Source organism: Zootoca vivipara, chromosome 2 (genome assembly GCF_963506605.1).
Source record: "Zootoca vivipara chromosome 2, rZooViv1.1, whole genome shotgun sequence".
In the NCBI taxonomy this organism is placed as follows: Eukaryota; Metazoa; Chordata; class Lepidosauria; order Squamata; family Lacertidae; genus Zootoca; species Zootoca vivipara.
Window position 1 is genome coordinate 19,702,509 of NC_083277.1, and position 16,532 is coordinate 19,719,040.

General features: G+C 48.6%; 1 protein-coding gene across 3 annotated transcripts; it reads right to left on the bottom strand.

The window, feature by feature from the left end:
• Window positions 1–464: 464 nt before the first annotated feature.
• TADA3 (transcriptional adaptor 3) lies at window positions 465–16,312 on the bottom strand. Of its 3 annotated transcripts, XM_060271249.1 has the most exons (10): window positions 16,083–16,312; window positions 15,586–15,630; window positions 15,205–15,428; window positions 13,583–13,836; window positions 12,637–12,742; window positions 9,278–9,419; window positions 7,615–7,718; window positions 7,371–7,480; window positions 5,299–5,484; window positions 465–4,155 (listed from the first exon to the last, which is right to left on the bottom strand). In XM_060271249.1, the coding sequence occupies exons 3-10, from the start codon at window positions 15,409–15,411 to the stop codon at window positions 3,963–3,965; spliced, it is 1,302 nt and encodes a 433-aa protein (XP_060127232.1). In that variant the 5' UTR covers window positions 15,412–15,428; window positions 15,586–15,630; window positions 16,083–16,312; the 3' UTR covers window positions 465–3,962. The 3 variants fall into 3 exon arrangements, with proteins under 3 accessions (XP_060127232.1, XP_034962781.1, XP_060127231.1); XM_035106890.2 differs by lacking the exon at window positions 15,586–15,630; XM_060271248.1 differs by lacking the exons at window positions 15,586–15,630; window positions 16,083–16,312 and having other exon boundaries at window positions 15,205–15,574.
• Between the last annotated feature and the right edge of the window lie 220 nt (window positions 16,313–16,532).

Consider the following 16,532-nt stretch of genomic DNA (forward strand, 5'->3'; position numbering starts at 1 on the left):
TCATCTAAACTCTGTAACAATTTTATAAAAATACAGGACTTCCAATGAAAAGAAAGCAGGGCTACCTGCCACTGGGTTTTTTCTCTGGCATAAATTATTACATGCTTCTTCTGTTTAAGATTGACAGTGTTTCCCTTAAGGGAGAAGACAGGGAAAACAGTTGAGCAGCTCTGTTCACATTTCACTATCCATACTGAGCAGCAGGGATTGAACCATTGCTCCAAGTGCACATGAAAACAGCCCTTTTCCATTGCTCTTTGCATTGTTTACCAGTCTTGGCTTGTTCTGAGCTTTTAGCTTTCCTGACACTGGCCCTACAGGCCAGGCTTTTCACCTGGTTACTTGGTTACCTGTCCTTCCTTACACTTCTCAAACATGTGCTATTTCCAGCTTCTCATTAAGCTGCGAGGGGCCACCCTGGCTTTCTTCTCTCATTTCTCTCTCATTGGAATGGTTTGAGATTGTGCCTTTAGTACCGGTAACTCCTCCTCCAGAAGATGCCGTCCAACTTTAACTCCTTTCCCTGTCAGTATATCTAGCTGCAGAATGTATATATTGCATTAATATCCGGCTTTTTCCCTCTGACAACCTCAAGGTGGTGAACATTGTTCTGTCCCACCCCCCCAATTAATTCTTACAACAACCCTGTGAAGTAGGGTAGACTGAGAGGCAGTGAGCTTCATGGCCAAGTGGATATTTGAACCCTGGTCTCCCAGGTCCTAGTCCGACACTCTGACCACTACACCACATTGGCACTCAAATCCTATGTAGTATTTTCCTGAGTTTGTTAAACAAAAATCAGCTTTCCCAAAATCCATTTGATCCTTAGCTTTGGCTTTACACGAAATGACAAGTTCCATCATTACTTGTGGCCACTTTCCCCCCAAATCTCCTGCCACTCGCATCTCATTGACCAGGCATCCCCAAACTGCGGCCCTCCAGATGTCAGGCAAGGCTATTTTCGCAGACCCCATGGCAGAGGCAACTTATGCAGGGATTACTTTCCGCCCCGCCCATAAACGATATGAGCATGTGGGGAGAACCCTTGACTAAATCTTCCCTATTAATTCAGACAGTCGCCCCCCCCCCCCCTAATTCATTCCTCCACCTTCTGGAAGAGGAAGTTTTTGTCAGCAAGGTCTGGCAGGAATTTGTTGGGCGATTCCCTGATTAGTAGAGCTTGAAGCCTAGCAGATATCAGAGCAGTTGAAGTCAATTAAAGTCTTGCTTCCTTGAAACATTTCCTTGTAATTTGTTTCACCATCCCCATCCTTTCCTTGGTTCAGTGGGCTGTGAAAGCCACAATGTGGCTTTTATTTAGTTCTCTCTAATTCTTTTTTAACAGTTCCTCTTTACAGGCTACCCTGCTCATCTTTCCCTGCAGGCGGTACACTTAAAAAACAAACATACCTCCCCCTTTTTTCTGCTGCATCAATGCTTTTTGAATTAGTTTTATCCTCCAGCTGCTCTAATCTGATCATGGGAGTTGTATCCACCAGTTATATAGTATTGACCTTTCCGTCCTAGGAGTCCAGGCTCACCTGGTTGTATTTCAAGAATACAGTACATCCAAAGCCTTGACTAGCCTGCTCCAAAGTCTCCCGTGCTATTTTAGGGTGGGGTTTGCTAGATCCCCTTCAACTTCTGTCAGTTTCTCCTACAGCACCCAAATTTATCAGTAACATCCTCTTGGGTCCTATCCAAACCCTCGGATCCTTGACAAAGTTTACACCCAAACACACCAGCTGCTCTCGTAGTCATGGGTTTATTGACACTCTGGAAGAATTTCTAGTGAGGCACCATGTTGACACAAACTGGAAGAGACCGCAGCGTGTGAAGAACTCATTCGATCCTTTCCCAAATGCCAGATCTTCCTCCTGGCTTCTCCGCCGCTGCCCTTTCCAGCCCCCAATACCATCTGTTCCCAGAGTCGCCTCACGTCGGAGACCAATGAGGCTTGAAGCCTCCTCTAGGCAGGCACAGCAGGAAGTGTTTGAAAGTTGCTGGTACGTGAAAGGAGTGGGGTGAGGGCAGAAAACAGGTCCCAAGTGTGTTTTTAAACACAGGCATTGTATGCTTAATTAAGACAAGTCGTCAGCTGCCCGTCAAACTTTCAGAAGGAGGTAAAGTCAGCGGAGGTGGAAGAAGTCTGCAGGTGCAGCCGGTGAAGTGTGTGCAAGAGGAAGCCCACAGCCTTGCTTCAATCTCCTCCTACTGCTGTGTTGAAATTGTGCTATGGCGGCTCTGACGCCAACCGGAGATTGAGGTTCCCTTGTGCAGCGCTGCAATATGGCATGACTACAGTAAGGGTAAGCACACACTCACAGCCAGTTGCGTAAAGCTGGGAGCAGGGCGCTGGGTCCTCAGCTTCCTGGCTCCCTGCCTGTCAATCACCTGACAACCCAATGCCATATAAAGGGAGCAAGAAGCAGGAAGGTGAAACTTAGGCAAAGCGGGCAGGAGCATTCCAACCGCTCTTGGCAGGCAAATGTACCCCAACGGAGGAAGAAAAGGCAGCGCTGGCCTTGCCTGACCTGTCTGCCCCCCGAAGCCTGGCTAGATATTATGCAGTTGGCAGGGTTGAGAATTCTCTACATGGGTTCGGCCCATCTCAGGCCACTCAGGCGATCTCTGCCCTGCCCATTCCCTTTCCCCCTCCCTGTGGATCTGAGAAGTCTGCTCATAAGGCAGCTCCTGCTTGTTTCTCTTTCCCATAGGGGATGGAGAAAGAGAACCTGATGTTTTACTTCTTCCCCGCTCGCTTTCTTAGGTCTGGCCCTCTCTTCCCAGGCTGATGCCAGGAGAGCGAACACACAGGTTCAGAGAGAACGGAAGGTGACTCTCCATACCCAGCCCCTTCCCCCACCGCAGGTTCCAGCTGCTATTCCCATTAGTGATTTTCTTGTGGGGCTGGGATAGGTGCAGGCCCAGCCAAGGCCACTCAGCCCAAATGCCAAATCCCACCTGCCCCTACGGCCTCTTCCAATCAGGCCTTGCATCGTAGAACCCAAGGGCACCCCTTTGCTCAATTTCCCACACCAAGGCCAACCCCTCGGTAGGTACTTTAGACAATCAGAGAAAGGGGAAGCTGGGAGAAAAGACATCACACCACCAGAGGAAGAGGCTGAGCAGGACAGGGATCAGAGGAAAGCCGTCAGGGCTGCCTCTCAGGCTCACAAGCACCCACAATCTTCCACAGCGCAGGGACCTTCACTATTTGTCCCAGGCCAACAGTGAACAGTCTGACTGAGACCCTACGAGAGACAAGCAGCTCCCTCTACTGCCCAACGCCAGACACTTCAGGCACCTATTTACACCGCCTAGGGGTCAGGTAGTCCAGTTTCTGAGCTTCACTGGCCATTTTAACTTGGGTCTGTCCCAGATTAGGGCCCCGGAGTGTTGTGGCAAATTGTTCCCAGCCGAATGCCACTCAGGCGCTTGGGGAATTCCGGCCGCCGCCTGCAAGGTTTCACTGTCTCTGCAGCCTCGCATGCAGCGTGGAGAAAGCGGGGCAGAAAACATGAAACGGAATCCGAAGCCATCCGCCTCCACAAGTTTATACGGCTGCAGGCAGAGTCCTGGCAGCTTCTGTGCCATGCTCAGGCCCGACTCGTAGGTTCTGTCCTGTTCCCCGTTTCCAATGCCGCAAGCCGGCTCTGCCGATGTCCGAGGAGGGACTGCCAACTTTAGCAGCAATCAAGGCTTCCCCTGCCCCAGCTCACACACAGGGAGGAGTCCCTCCTAGCCACACGCAGGAAGGAGGGGTGGCAAGCAGGCCAAGTCCAGCCTGCCCAGATCCCTGGCTGCAACAGGATGCTGGTGAGCTGAATGGAGGGAGCTGCTGCAGTAGTCCATATTTGCAGCTGTCACCTCCCTTAAAGCTGGAGCCTACACCGCGGTTCAAAATGGAGGCGCTTGGGCCAAGGGGCTCCCAATTAACACTCCCCATGGGATGCGAGGGCTTAGCCATCAAGCAGTTTCAGGATGCTCTCGCGCTCCTTGAGGCTCTTCCAGGCCTGGTCTTTCTCCTTCTTCGTCGGGGTGCGCTTCTTCTGGCGGGCGGCCATGATCTTGCGGAAGGCGTCCATCACCTCGTTGTCAGCCATGCGCACCCGGTGGCGCAGCTCCTGCCTGTGCAGCTCCTCCTTGGCCAGCCTGCAAAGGGTTTGCAAAGGGGTTAGGCGGTTTGCGCCTACCTTCCAAGTCCCAGACTGCAGAATCTGGGTGTGACACCGGAAGTTGCATCAACGTAACTTCCGTTGTCGCTCTGCCTATCTATGGGCACCAAAAATGGCCGCCGCGGACACCGGAAGTCACAGCTATGCACTTCCGGACATGCGTAGATGAGACTTTTGAAGCCGGCAGCGGCCATTTTTGGCGCCCATAGAAGGGCAAATCAGAAAAAAAATGGCCGCCGGCAGGAGAAAATAACGGAGAAAAACGGGAGACGAAGTGATACGGGGGACCACCGGGAAAAGGTAAGTAAAAACGGGGGTTTCCCAGGGAAAACGGGGTACTTGGCAGCTATGGGTTTGCGGGATCTGCGGGTTGCTTTTCAGCAATGGGAAGCAGCTCCCGAAGCAGATTTGCAACAGGAATATAACACGGTAATTAAAGAAAAAAAACTTATTTCTATTTGACACACAGCAGTATTCAAATAATTCGGTCACTGGTGCCATTCACATGCCCAGGAAAACAAAACCATATTCGCCTGGGACTGAAATGAGGGCAAATAATAATAATAATAATAATAATAATAATAATAATAATAATAATAATACAAGTTGCCACCAGGCAGGCCTTCCCGAGGAGAGCATCCCACAGACAGGAGGCTAAGGAAAGGTCTCTTTCTGACACCCTCCAGGTCTCCCTAGAAGGTGGCATGCAGAGAATGGCCTCTGATGATGATCTGAGGGTCCGGACAAGCTCCTATGGGGAAAGGTGGTCCTTAACATAAAGGGGCCTCAAACTGGATAAAACACGGGGAGGTTTCAACCACACCATGGAAACCCTAAGCTGCGGCAATCTGCGCTTCCATCTCTAACCAGCTCTGGTCTGGAACACCAACCCCCAAGGAAGAGGAGGGGAATAAAAATGAAACAAAAAACATCTGCATGGCCAAAAAGGTAAAGCGATGAGGCCATTAGATTCTCCACCCACATCTGTGTTTTTTTTTTTATTAAAAAAAAAGGCAAATTATTCTAACCGGTTTCAACCTTGCATTTTTACAACGTTGCCACCCACCCTGGGGGCCAGGGGTGAAGGGGGGGCAAGAAATCATTATCCTCCTCTTCCCACCTGAGCAGCTCGACTTTCTTGGCCCGGTTGTGTGCGCTCAGAGCTTTGAGTTCAGCCTGCCTCTTCCGCAGCTCGGCCAGCACCTCGTCCTCCGAGTCCTCAGCAGGCCGGTCCTCCGACTCCAGCAGGCCTTGAGCAATCAGCTCTTCTTTGATGCGGCCTTCCAGAGACTTGGTGTGGGGCACACTGCGAGAGGACACAAGAAGGGTGCCAGGGTGAGGGAAACCTCGGCACTCAGAGAGGTCTGGTGGCGGGGAGCAGAGCCTAAGGTCTAGGCCAGTGTTTCCAAACATCTGGTCTCCTGCTGTTTTCAGATTACAATTCCCATCATCCATGGCCACTGGTCTTGCTACCTAGGGATGATGGGAGTTGTAGTCCAAAAACAGCTGGTGACCCAAGGTTGGGAAAAACTGGTCTAGACCTAGGTGAGGAGCCTTCCAGTAAACGGGAACACCGGGCAAGCTTTGGCTGAGTCATTTGTTCTCAGCCTCGGTTTCCCAAGAGCCGTTTCCCCCTTCCGTATAGTCGGAACTGATTGCCAGCTTTGGCAATTTGGCGGTATGCAAAATTAGCATCGTTTTGTAGTTTGTGTTTGACCGGGTTCCACTCATGCAGCAGATTTCCTCTTCGTCTCCTCTCCCAAAATCCGCTCCAGAGGGGCCCCAATCCTCCGTTTTGGGGAGCGTGCAGTGTGTGTGTGTGTGCGAGCGCAGGGGAGTGGAGGGGGAAGAGACAGTGTTGGATAAAGCCCATTGTGTTTCATGGTTTCCATTGATATTATCATTTGTAAGCCGTCTCAAGGTCACCTGTGACAGAAAAGGGTATATAAAAGCTGTAAAGAAAGGGGGCGCCAGTGGCTAGTCCAGCGTTGCTTTTTTGGGGTGGGGTGGGGTGGGGGGAATGGCACCAACAGCTTTCCCAGAGTTACCCCACCACCTGGCAGTGCCACCTCTCCCATGAAGCTGTCACCAACATTTGAGCTGAAAGGTTAATCTTTTTCTCTGTTTTTAAGTCCTGTTTTTTTACACGCCTCCGATGGCAAATAACGTGGAGTGCTTGTTAGTTTTCACAGCTGCCCTTTTACGCACCTCGGATTTGGAACCCATTTTTAGAGTTTGGTCATGATTTACACTTTGATTTACAGTCAAACCTCGGTTGTCGAACGTCAACCGTTCCGGAAGACCATTCAACTTCCGAAGCGTTCGACAACCGAGGATCAAAGGGCGGTCGGCAAAGTCAATGGAGATAAAAGGAAAAAACTCCCCGGAAGCTGTTTCCGAAAATGGTTTGAAAACCGGAGCAGTTACTTCCGAGTTTTCGGTGCTTGGGAGCCAAAACATACAATAACGGAGGAATTCGGGAGCCAAGGTTTGACTATATTAGGAACTTCCCCCAGCCTCCACTCCAAAAAGAGCCAATGAGGGAAAAGGAAGGGTAGATTTCTAGAAGGCTGATTTAAAAGGAACAATAATCTACTGCAATGCGCTCTACGTGGAGCTACCTTTGAAGGTGACTCGGAAACTGCAATTAATCCAGAATGCGGCAGCTAGACTGGTGACTGGGAGTGGCCGCCGAGACCATAAAACACCGGTCCTGAGAGACCTGCATTGGCTCCCAGTACGTTTCCAAGCACAATTCAAAGTGTTGGTGCTGACCTTTAAAGCCTTAAACGGCCTTGGTCCTGTACTGTATACCCGAAGAAGTGTCTCCACCCCCATCGTTCTGCCCGGACACTGAGGTCCAGCGCCGAGGGCCTTCTGGCAGTTCCCTCCCTGTGAGAAGTGAGGTTACAGGAAACCAGGCAAGAAGGCCTTCTCGGTAGTGGCGCCTGCCCTGTGGAACGCCCTCCCATCAGATGTCAAGGAAACAAACAACTATCTGACTTTCAGAAGACATCTGAAGACAGCCCTGTTTAGGGAAGTTTTTAATGTTTAATGCTGTATTGTGTTCTTAACATTCGGTTGGGAGCCGCCCAGAATTGCTGGGGAAACCCAGTCAGATGGGTGGGGTATAAATAATAAATTATTATTAATTATTCATTATCATTAATTATCATCTTATGAAGCGCTCACCTGAAGGGCTTGTTTTGGCTGCGGGGGGAAGTGCTGGCCCCATCAGCTGTGGAGTCCTTGCCTGCTATCTCGGGAATAGGCGAGTCTTCGATGGGGGAGATTATGTTCTCCTACACAGAGAGAGAGAGAGGGCAGATGGGAGAGGTGAGATTTACGGGGTCTTCCAGGCTGCCACCTCCTCTCCCTGAGAAATCAGGGCCTGCTGAAGCCAAAGGAGGCTCCAATCTGGATTGTGTCCGCTTACTTCTACTAACGCCTGCAGAAGCCGCTGGGTCAGAGGTCCAAAGGGGCAGCCGTCCTCAGGCTGTTCATGCTGGGACTCGGACTTCTTTAGCAAAGCGTCAACATCTGGAAAGGGTGGGAACAAAGGAGCAGTTGAGTAGTGGCTTGGCAACTTAGGCAAAAGTGGGCACCCTTAGGCAGACGCCCAGACGCGTAGGAATGTTCTGTTGTGGGAAGATTTTGGGCTTTCCCATAATAACCACACCGCCGTAGGGGAAACCAAACCCGTGGGTGCGCCACAAGTCAATGGGAAGAACTTTATACCAACCTAGACGAGCAGTTCATCAAGCCAAGGGCCATCAAACCTTAAAGGCACTGCCAGCCTAGGGGAATAGCTCAGTTGGCTAGTGCGTGGTGCTGTTAATGCCAAGGTTGCAGGTTCAATCCCCGTACGGGACAGCTGCCTATTCCTGCATTGCAGGGGATTGGACTAGATTAGGGTTTCCCAAACTTGGGTCTCCAGCTATTTTCGAACTACAGTTCCCATCATCCCCTAGCTAGCAGGACCAGTGGTCAGGGATGATGGGAACTGCAGTCCAAAAGCAGCTGGTGGCCCAAGTTTGGGAAACTCTAGTCCCTTCAAACTCTATAGAGTTCTATGATTCTATCCAAAGACTTCCACCCGATAATCCTTAGTTAACTGAGAGTCAAACCTGCAGGCTGATCTGTGTAAAGGAAGGGTGGGCAAGCTTTCAATGGCTATATACAATGGTGGATCAAAGACCACATAGCGGGGTCAGGGCTGGCAGTAGGTGTGGTCAGGGCCTGGGTCCTCCCCGTCTCTCTCGCCCTCTTCCCCGCTCTCACTCACTCCTTGCCTCCCTGCCCACAAATACCCTGCCTACTTTCCCCTCCATCTCTCTCCAATGACACTGATCAACTGCACGCTGCATGCCTCTCCAACTGATTAGAGCTGGGAAGAGTTGAGTGGTGCTACCGTGCCAACTGCAGCAGGAAGGCAAACGGCGGGATCTCAGTGATCCTGCCATGTGCCTCCCACCCACTTGGCTGTCCGGAAATGGCTAAGAAGCACCCCCATGAGAGCCCTTCTCAGCTATTCCTAGGGCAAAACAGCTCAGGTGTGGCGGGGAAAGAGCCCTGCAGGGCAACACAGAGTTTGACTCAGGGCTTACATGTCAACATATAAAGTGTGTGCCGTATTGGTGACATATACAGGTGAAACTCAGAAAATTAGAATACAGTATCGTCGAAAAGTGCATTTATTTCAGTAACGCAACTTAAAAGGTGAAAACAATATATGAGATAGATGCATGACATGCAAAGCGAGATATGTCAAGCCTTTATTTGTTGTAACTATTTGTCGTTAGGCGGGTCAATTATAAATGGAATGTAATTAATGAAATGTAATAGCGATGTTTATTTTTGCATTATTGTAACTATTTGTTTTATTATTGTGGAATTTCCAAAAGAAAGCATTTGCAAAAATTAAAAGAAAAATTTAAAATAATAAGTTGCATTACTGAAATAAATGCACTTTTCGATGATATTCTAATTTTCCGAGTTTCACCTGTAAAGCATGGCCTGTATTGGTGAGCTGCAAACTCCCCCAGAAAAGATGGCACACTCCGTTGCGCACAAGATTCTGCAGAGTAGCTCTCGGGTACCTTTAGTGTCCAGCTCTGTCAGGGGCCCCAAAATGCCTTTCTTCTTGTCAGCAGTAACGGCGGCCCGAGCCCCATCCTTCTGCTCCTCCAGCATGTCTTCTTGGGCCCAGCGCTGGGAGTAATGCTTTCCCAGAGGTGGGATCTACAGGGGCAGGACAACCATGCATTCAAATTGTGCAATAGCAGGGCGGAATGGCAAGTCTAACTCTGCCTGCACTCATCAATGTCCAGATGTTTTGCTCCCTCCCCGGATGTAGCTCCACACAAATCCCACTGCCCTACCTTCTACCGTTTCCTCCTCCTGCCTGCTGAGCCTCCTGCTAGTCCTTGCCTCCATTCCACAATGTGCACTACGTTATTCCCTCCCCCAACAAACCTGTTCCATACTGAATTCCGTTGGGCCCCTCAATGTGTCATTGTGTTCCCATCACCTTCAGCTAGGCAACTGAAACAGGCATCGTAGCTAAATTCAGTGGTCAACAGGCAAAGAAGGGAAGAGGAGCACAAACTGTCTGCTTGGCACCTAGGACAGTTATCCAACACGCCCAATGGCAGGTGCAGCACGCTGAGCAGGCAAAACTACGGAGGAGAACCACATTAAGCAGGGGCAGAAGTAACACTTCCCATGCTCAAATGAAATACTGATGCAAGATGGATGCAGAGGAAAGTTCTTTCATCTTGCCAATGCCAGGTGTTACTGAGAAGAGAGGGTATGTGTGAAGTTTTATCTCCATTTAGTAAGAGCTGCATGACAGTGGGACCGGCTCCCTCGAGAAGTTGTGGATTCTCCTTCCTTGGAGGTTTTTAAGCAGAGGTTGGATGGCCATCTGTCTTGGATGCTTTAGCTGAGATTTCTGCACTGCAGAGGGTTGGACTAGATGCCCCTTGGGGGGGTCTCTTCCACCTCTACAATTCTGTGATTCTGTGGCTCTCTGATGTTCATTATACACCTTTAGGCACCGGGCAAAAACGATCCTCTTAAACCAGGCCTTTGGTTGACCCGATTTACATCCTATGCCCTTTTAAAATGTGTTTTTGGGGGGTGGGGTGGGGGGCTATTGGGTTGTTGTTTTTATTTTTATTGGGTATTTTGTGGTTTTATATCTTGATTTTATTCTGGCTGAGTGGAGATTTGAACTGCAGTGCAACCCTCTAACTATTGTACCATGGTGGCTGGCGCACACAATTTGTGTGCTGAGATCCCCGAGTATAGGGTGGTATATAAATTCAATAAATAATAATAATAATGTGACAGCTGTTGTTTAAGCTGGCTTTGGTATTTTATATAATCCCAGCTGTTGCATCTTTTCTTCTTCCAATCTTATGGCAGTAGGCCATGTTGAACTCTTGGGTAGCTTGAAAGTTTTTCAAGGCAAAATATATAAACAAAGAAGAGGTGTTTCACGAAGCAGGGGAATGTCCAAGGTCAAGAAAGGGAATGTGAGCAAGAGGCTGGTTGCATTATCTGGGAAGCATCAACATGTGACCTTGCCGATAAAGATAAGTGAGGTGGCCTGGGTGGGGAGGCTCCCTTCACTTTGGCACCCGCTGGCTCACATATCTGGCTGGTGGTTAAGGCTATAAAAGTTCCATATCCAGCAATAGCCAAGTCTCAAAGATAAGAAGAGAGTTGCAGCAACTTCTCCCAATGAGAAAGCCACCGTGGTACAATAGTTAGAGGGTTGCACTACAAATCTGGGAGACCACAGTTCAAATCCCCACTCAGCCAGAACAGATAACAGATAACCTTAAAATCTGGGCTGGCAGAGCTGGAGAAGACGCAGAACAGGACAGCTAAAAACAAGCAGGAAGAGCTTAAAAGGTCAGAGCAGCAGGAATGCCAGGTCACAACGCAAAGAACGATCCTCTTTAACAACCTCTCAGCAGCAAAGGTGGACAGAACCACAATCTCTCCTGCTTTACTAACCTCACCCCCCCCCCCCCAACTTTACTCTCTCGCCTCCAGCCAGTTGGAGCAAATAGGAGTCTTGTGTTGTCCTACAGCAGAGAGGAGGAGATCGCAGTGGGACTTGCAGGGAGGAAACCACAGTTTCTCCCAGCTTTTGCAACTAACTGAGGGGCATCTCTAGCTAGAGCTGGGAAGCTTCCCCATCTGAAATCCTGGAGAACCACTGCCAGCCAGTATAGAAAATTCTGAAATTGACATGACTCTGTATGAGGCAGCTTCTCCTGCTTCAGTTCCTCTGAGGGACTGTTAAAGAAATACAGGTGAAACTTGGAAAATTAGAATATCGTCAAAAAGTGCCTTTCTTTCAGTAACGCAACTTAAAAGGTGAAACCAATATATGAGATAGATGCATGACATGCAAAGCAAGATATGTCAAGCCTTTATTTGTTGTAACTGTAATTATTTGTCGTTAGGCGGGTCAATTATAAATGGAATGTAATTCATGAAATGTAATAGCGATGTTTATTTTTGTATTATTGTAACTATTTGTTTTATTACTGTGGAATTTCCAAAAGAAAGCATTTGTAAAAATTAAAAGAAAAATACAAAATAATAAGTTGCATTACTGAAATAAATGTACTTTTCGACGATATTCTAATTTTCCGAGTTTCACCTGTAAGTAGGTTCCTTAGGTTGTGGCCTGGCAACACTACTTAAAACATTCCCACCATAGTGCACACAGCTAGCACCATGTGCTGAGCTGTGGGAAATGTTAAGAGAAGCCAGCAGGAAAGATGGTCCTGGACCAGGCACCCCCAAACTTCAGCCCTCCAGATGTTTTGGACTACATTTCCCATCTTCCCGAACCACTGGTCCTGTTAGCGAGGTATCATGGGAGTTGTAGGCCAAAACATCTGGAGGGCCGCAGTTTGGGGATGCCTGTGGACCTGGACATTTACATTACAAGAGAGGTTAGCCTGCGAGTCCTGCTTTACAACAAACCCAGGAGTTAATAGGAAGGATGCATTCAGTGCATCCCGAGTCTGTCCCTGGCCCAACACAACAGCTCAATAAAAAGGGCTACTTAAAGAGAATGTTATGAAAATGATGTATAGATGGTATTTAACACCAGCTAAATTGGCTAAAATGTACAAGACAAGAACTAATGAGTGCTGGAAATGTAAAGAAAGGGAAGGTATCTTCTACCACAGGTACCACTGAGGTACCACTTTAGCTAATGGGGCCTCCCACCGCTGCCGCACGATTTCTGTTCTCATCCTAAGGTAAAGTTCTTAACCCGAGATACTACTTCCGAGTTAGCAGAGTCTGTAACCCGAGGTGTCTGTAACCCGAGGTACCACTGTACTTGGTGGACATCAGAAAACTTGGCTGAGAAGGGGCAGGCAGGCAGGCTGAATCAAGTGTCTCCATCAAGCTGATTTTTATTTACCTTGTAGTGTTCTGCTTCGTCTTCGGGAGGCTTGAGGAGCTCTTCTAAGGTACGCACCTCCTCACTGGTGAGGTCAGCACAGTATGGCTCCACCGAGGCCCAGAACCTGCAAACGAGAGCAGGACACTGAGAAACATACACACCTGTAGCTCAGGTACTTTGGCCGGGCGACAAGAGGAAAAGACAACCTGAATTCCTCAGTGGAGTACACTAAAGTACAGTGGTACCTTGGTTTGCAACCATTTTGGATTACAACTGTTTTGGATTACAACTATGTCAAACCCGGAAGTGCGTGTTCCTTTTTTTTATTTATTACAACCCTTTCTTTTTTTGAGGCCCCATTGGCGAATGCGCGCCTTGGGTTACAACCTGTTTTGGTTTACAACCAGACCTCCAGAACGGATTATGGTTGTAAACCAAGGTACCACTGTAATATAAAACCGATTATCCAGCAATATTCCAACCATATCTTGTGGGGTTTTGTGCGGAGACAAAATACGTAATGCAACTCGTTTCCTTTGATCTGCATACAGTGGGCAAAACAATGGGTCACATTTTCAAATTGGCCACTTCCAAAAATACATTTTCATTGCTGCAGAGGTATATCTGTTTCAAGTAGGTGCCTTCGCTGTATTCTTTTGGGCGCCTGCTAAAAACAGTCTTGTTTATACAAGCCTACTCAGATGCTTATAAAGCTCATGCAAATTTTAATTGGTTGTAGTATCTTAACTTTATGTACGTTTTAAAGTATTATTGTAAACTTTTCTTTATTTTCTTGTTTTCTTTTTGTAAACTGCTTTGAGTGTTTTGGGGGTTTTTGCAGTCCAACAGGGTAACAAACAGTGTTTGTTTAGATAGATAAATTCTCCCTTCAAGATATGCAGATGATATGTAACAAAGTATTTTTCATTATTACTGCTGCAGTGGAAATCCCTCTCCCACATACCTATTAGGTGCATCATTTTTGGGGATACGGGGCACATCAATTGGGTCATCTGGGAATTCATACTCCTGGATTTTGGGCTGTAAGTTCTTGGATTTGGGCCGGCCGGGACCCTGCCCTGTGCTGTGACCTCCTTTCCCTTCCAGCTTCTGTTTCTTGGGTTTGCCATGTTTGACAGGAGTGCCCAACTCATGCTCTTTTTTTTCCAGCTTCAGAAACCTCCTGTCCCCTTTCTTGTCTTGCCAATCTGTCAGGATCTGGAAAAACAAAACAGCTGCTTTTGTTAGTCCCTGTTAGGGAAAAAGGTGGTACTGTACTGTATATTCATTCATTCATTCATTCATTAAAAGGCTGCTAGGTCACTGCTCCAAAACTGCTCCCATCTCCTTGGCCCCAGTGACTCCTTCACTTCATTCTTCTTTTCATAGCACATCTGAGCTGGGGGCAGGAATTCAGGGGCTGGAAAGAGGTTAGGAGCAGGGAGTGCAGCAGGCATGTGAAAAAGACTTTCTAGATGCTGTCCAGCTTCTTTGCACCCATCTCCCACTTCTGCACATCTAGGAGTTGAATTGAGCAAACTAACTGGTGCAAGTGGGAGAACTTCTGGTTGCAAAACAGAACTTGCCCTCCCTCTGCAGGCCTCCCTGGGCAGATTTGGGGTGTGTATTTTGCAGTGTACATCTGGGGATAATGTATGGGGGAAATTCTATTGCAGGTGCATCTTGGATACAGCCTTAGGACTCTTGCAAGGCCTTGCCCAACCTAGCTCCATCAATTGCTACATTGCTTGCACTGGTGGAAGAGCCCACAAACAGGACCTGAGTACAAAGTGTCCTCAATACTTGTGATTCCCAGCAAGTGTTATTCAGAAGCATACGGCCTCTGACAGAAGAGGGAGAACATTTGCTTAATCCCCTTTTGAAACCATTTAAGTCAGTGGCTGTCGTTACATCTTGTGGGAGCAAATTCCATAGCTTAACTATGTGGTGTGTGAAGAACCACTTCCTTTTGTCTCTCCTGAAACATTCCGCATCATTGGATGTCTCAGGCTTTTAGTATTAGGAGAGAGAAATTTCTCTATTTGCTTTCTCCACGCCATGTATTCTACACCTCTCTCATTTCCCTCTTAACAAAAATAATAATAATCCCCAAACATTGTCACCTTTCTCCATAGTGGAGTTGCTCCAACACCCCTTGATTAATTAGATTGCCATTTTCTGAATGAGATATAGGAGGGGTACCCAACCTACGGTCCACAGACCACCAGTGGACCGCAATCATCATTCAGGTGGTCTGCAACACGTTTGTGGATTTGTGGCTGAAGACAGGAGATGCCACAACCACTGTGATAAATATTCGTATCAATTTTTAATTCTATTTTAACTGCTTATACTGTTTTACAATATGCTTTCTATAAAAAACTGCATTCGAGATGAATTAAACAATGCAATTTAAAGATACAATTAAATCCAATTAAAAATCATACAGCATCTAGCACAGCACATTAGAATTGCTACACCAGGCAGCCCCTCAGCAATTTTCAAATGATCCACAAGTGGGCGAAGTTTGGGAACCACTGAAATAAAGCATCTCCCTTCTATGGAGCAGCTTGATTTCCATCTGACCTGGGTCTCAGTCTCCAGCACCCGAAGCCGGCGGCTGGCAGAAGACAGCAGCGTTTCAAGCTCCAGCTGCAGGGTGTCGAGTTCTTCAATGCCGATGCCATCATCTTCCGAACGGGCCAGCACAGCTGTGTAGCGAGGGCACACCTTCAGGTGGTCCACAGACTTGAAATCGTGGAACTGAAGGGGACAGTCCTTTAGCTCAGACATGGTGCGGCTAGCTGGGTCTGCGAGAAGAGAAAGTGACATGAAGGAACGGAACAGCAACAAGTGCAGGTGCCAACAGGGAGGATCAAAACAAGCAGGGGTTAAAAGCAAAACAAAATACAAAAACGATAACGGTTAACTGGCCAAGTGACACAGGTTAGCACAGAGAACTCTTACCCTATGGATAACCGGAGACAGGGGAGCGGCTCACTGCCAAGAAACCTGCATCGATGGAGACACAGTGATAGGTATCACCAGCCGGCAGGCAAGGAGCCACAGTGAGGGGCAAGTGTTAAAGGGATGGGAGCAAGCAAGTTGCAGGTGGAGGGAAAAGAGAAGGAAAAGAGAACGAGAAGGCAAGGCTAGTCGACAGAACATCAGCAGCTGGGAAAGGGACCGCAGAATGGGCAGTGGGAGGGCAGACCCTCTGCAGGGTTAAGGCACAAACGTGCAAGGAAAGAAAAGCACAAAGCAATGAGGGTTTGGAAGGTGGGATGAGCAGCATTGGAAATAAGGACCCAAAGCGCTGGGGCTTGTGCAGGATGAAGAAACAGGTGATGAATGAGCTGTGGGAAGGGGGGGGGGAAGAGGCCAGGAGGGGGCGCTGGAGGAAGGAGGGGGGAGATTGCTGGGGTAGCTTCCGGTTTCAGGGGCTCCTTCCGGGTTACACTCACCCACGGCCCGCGCATGCGCGCAAGGATGGGGAGAAGCAGCGCCGCGGGTGGGGCGCCTTGCGAGGCTGGGGAGGGAGAAGGCTATACTGAATAGATAGAGACCGAGCTCTCCCCCGCAGAACTGCTTCCTCCTCCTCAGCTCCGCTCACTTCCTTCCTGGGCCAGCGCCTCCCCGTTGGCTGGACGCTCCCTCCGCCGCCCCGCCCCTATTGGCCGAGAGTCAAGTTCTACGGGGCTTTTTTTTTTCTTCCCTCTCCACCTTCCTCAGCTTCCTGGATTTTTCCCCCCTTCCCTCTCCACCTTCCTCAGCTTCCTGCTATTGGCCCGTGTCCCCTTCGGCCACGCCCACACCTCTCTTGTTCCCAAATATGGAGACGGGGAGGCTTCGGTCGTACCAATTGAGAAACAGGGGTGGGTCAGGAGGGACAGAGCGAGGAAAGCAAACGATAA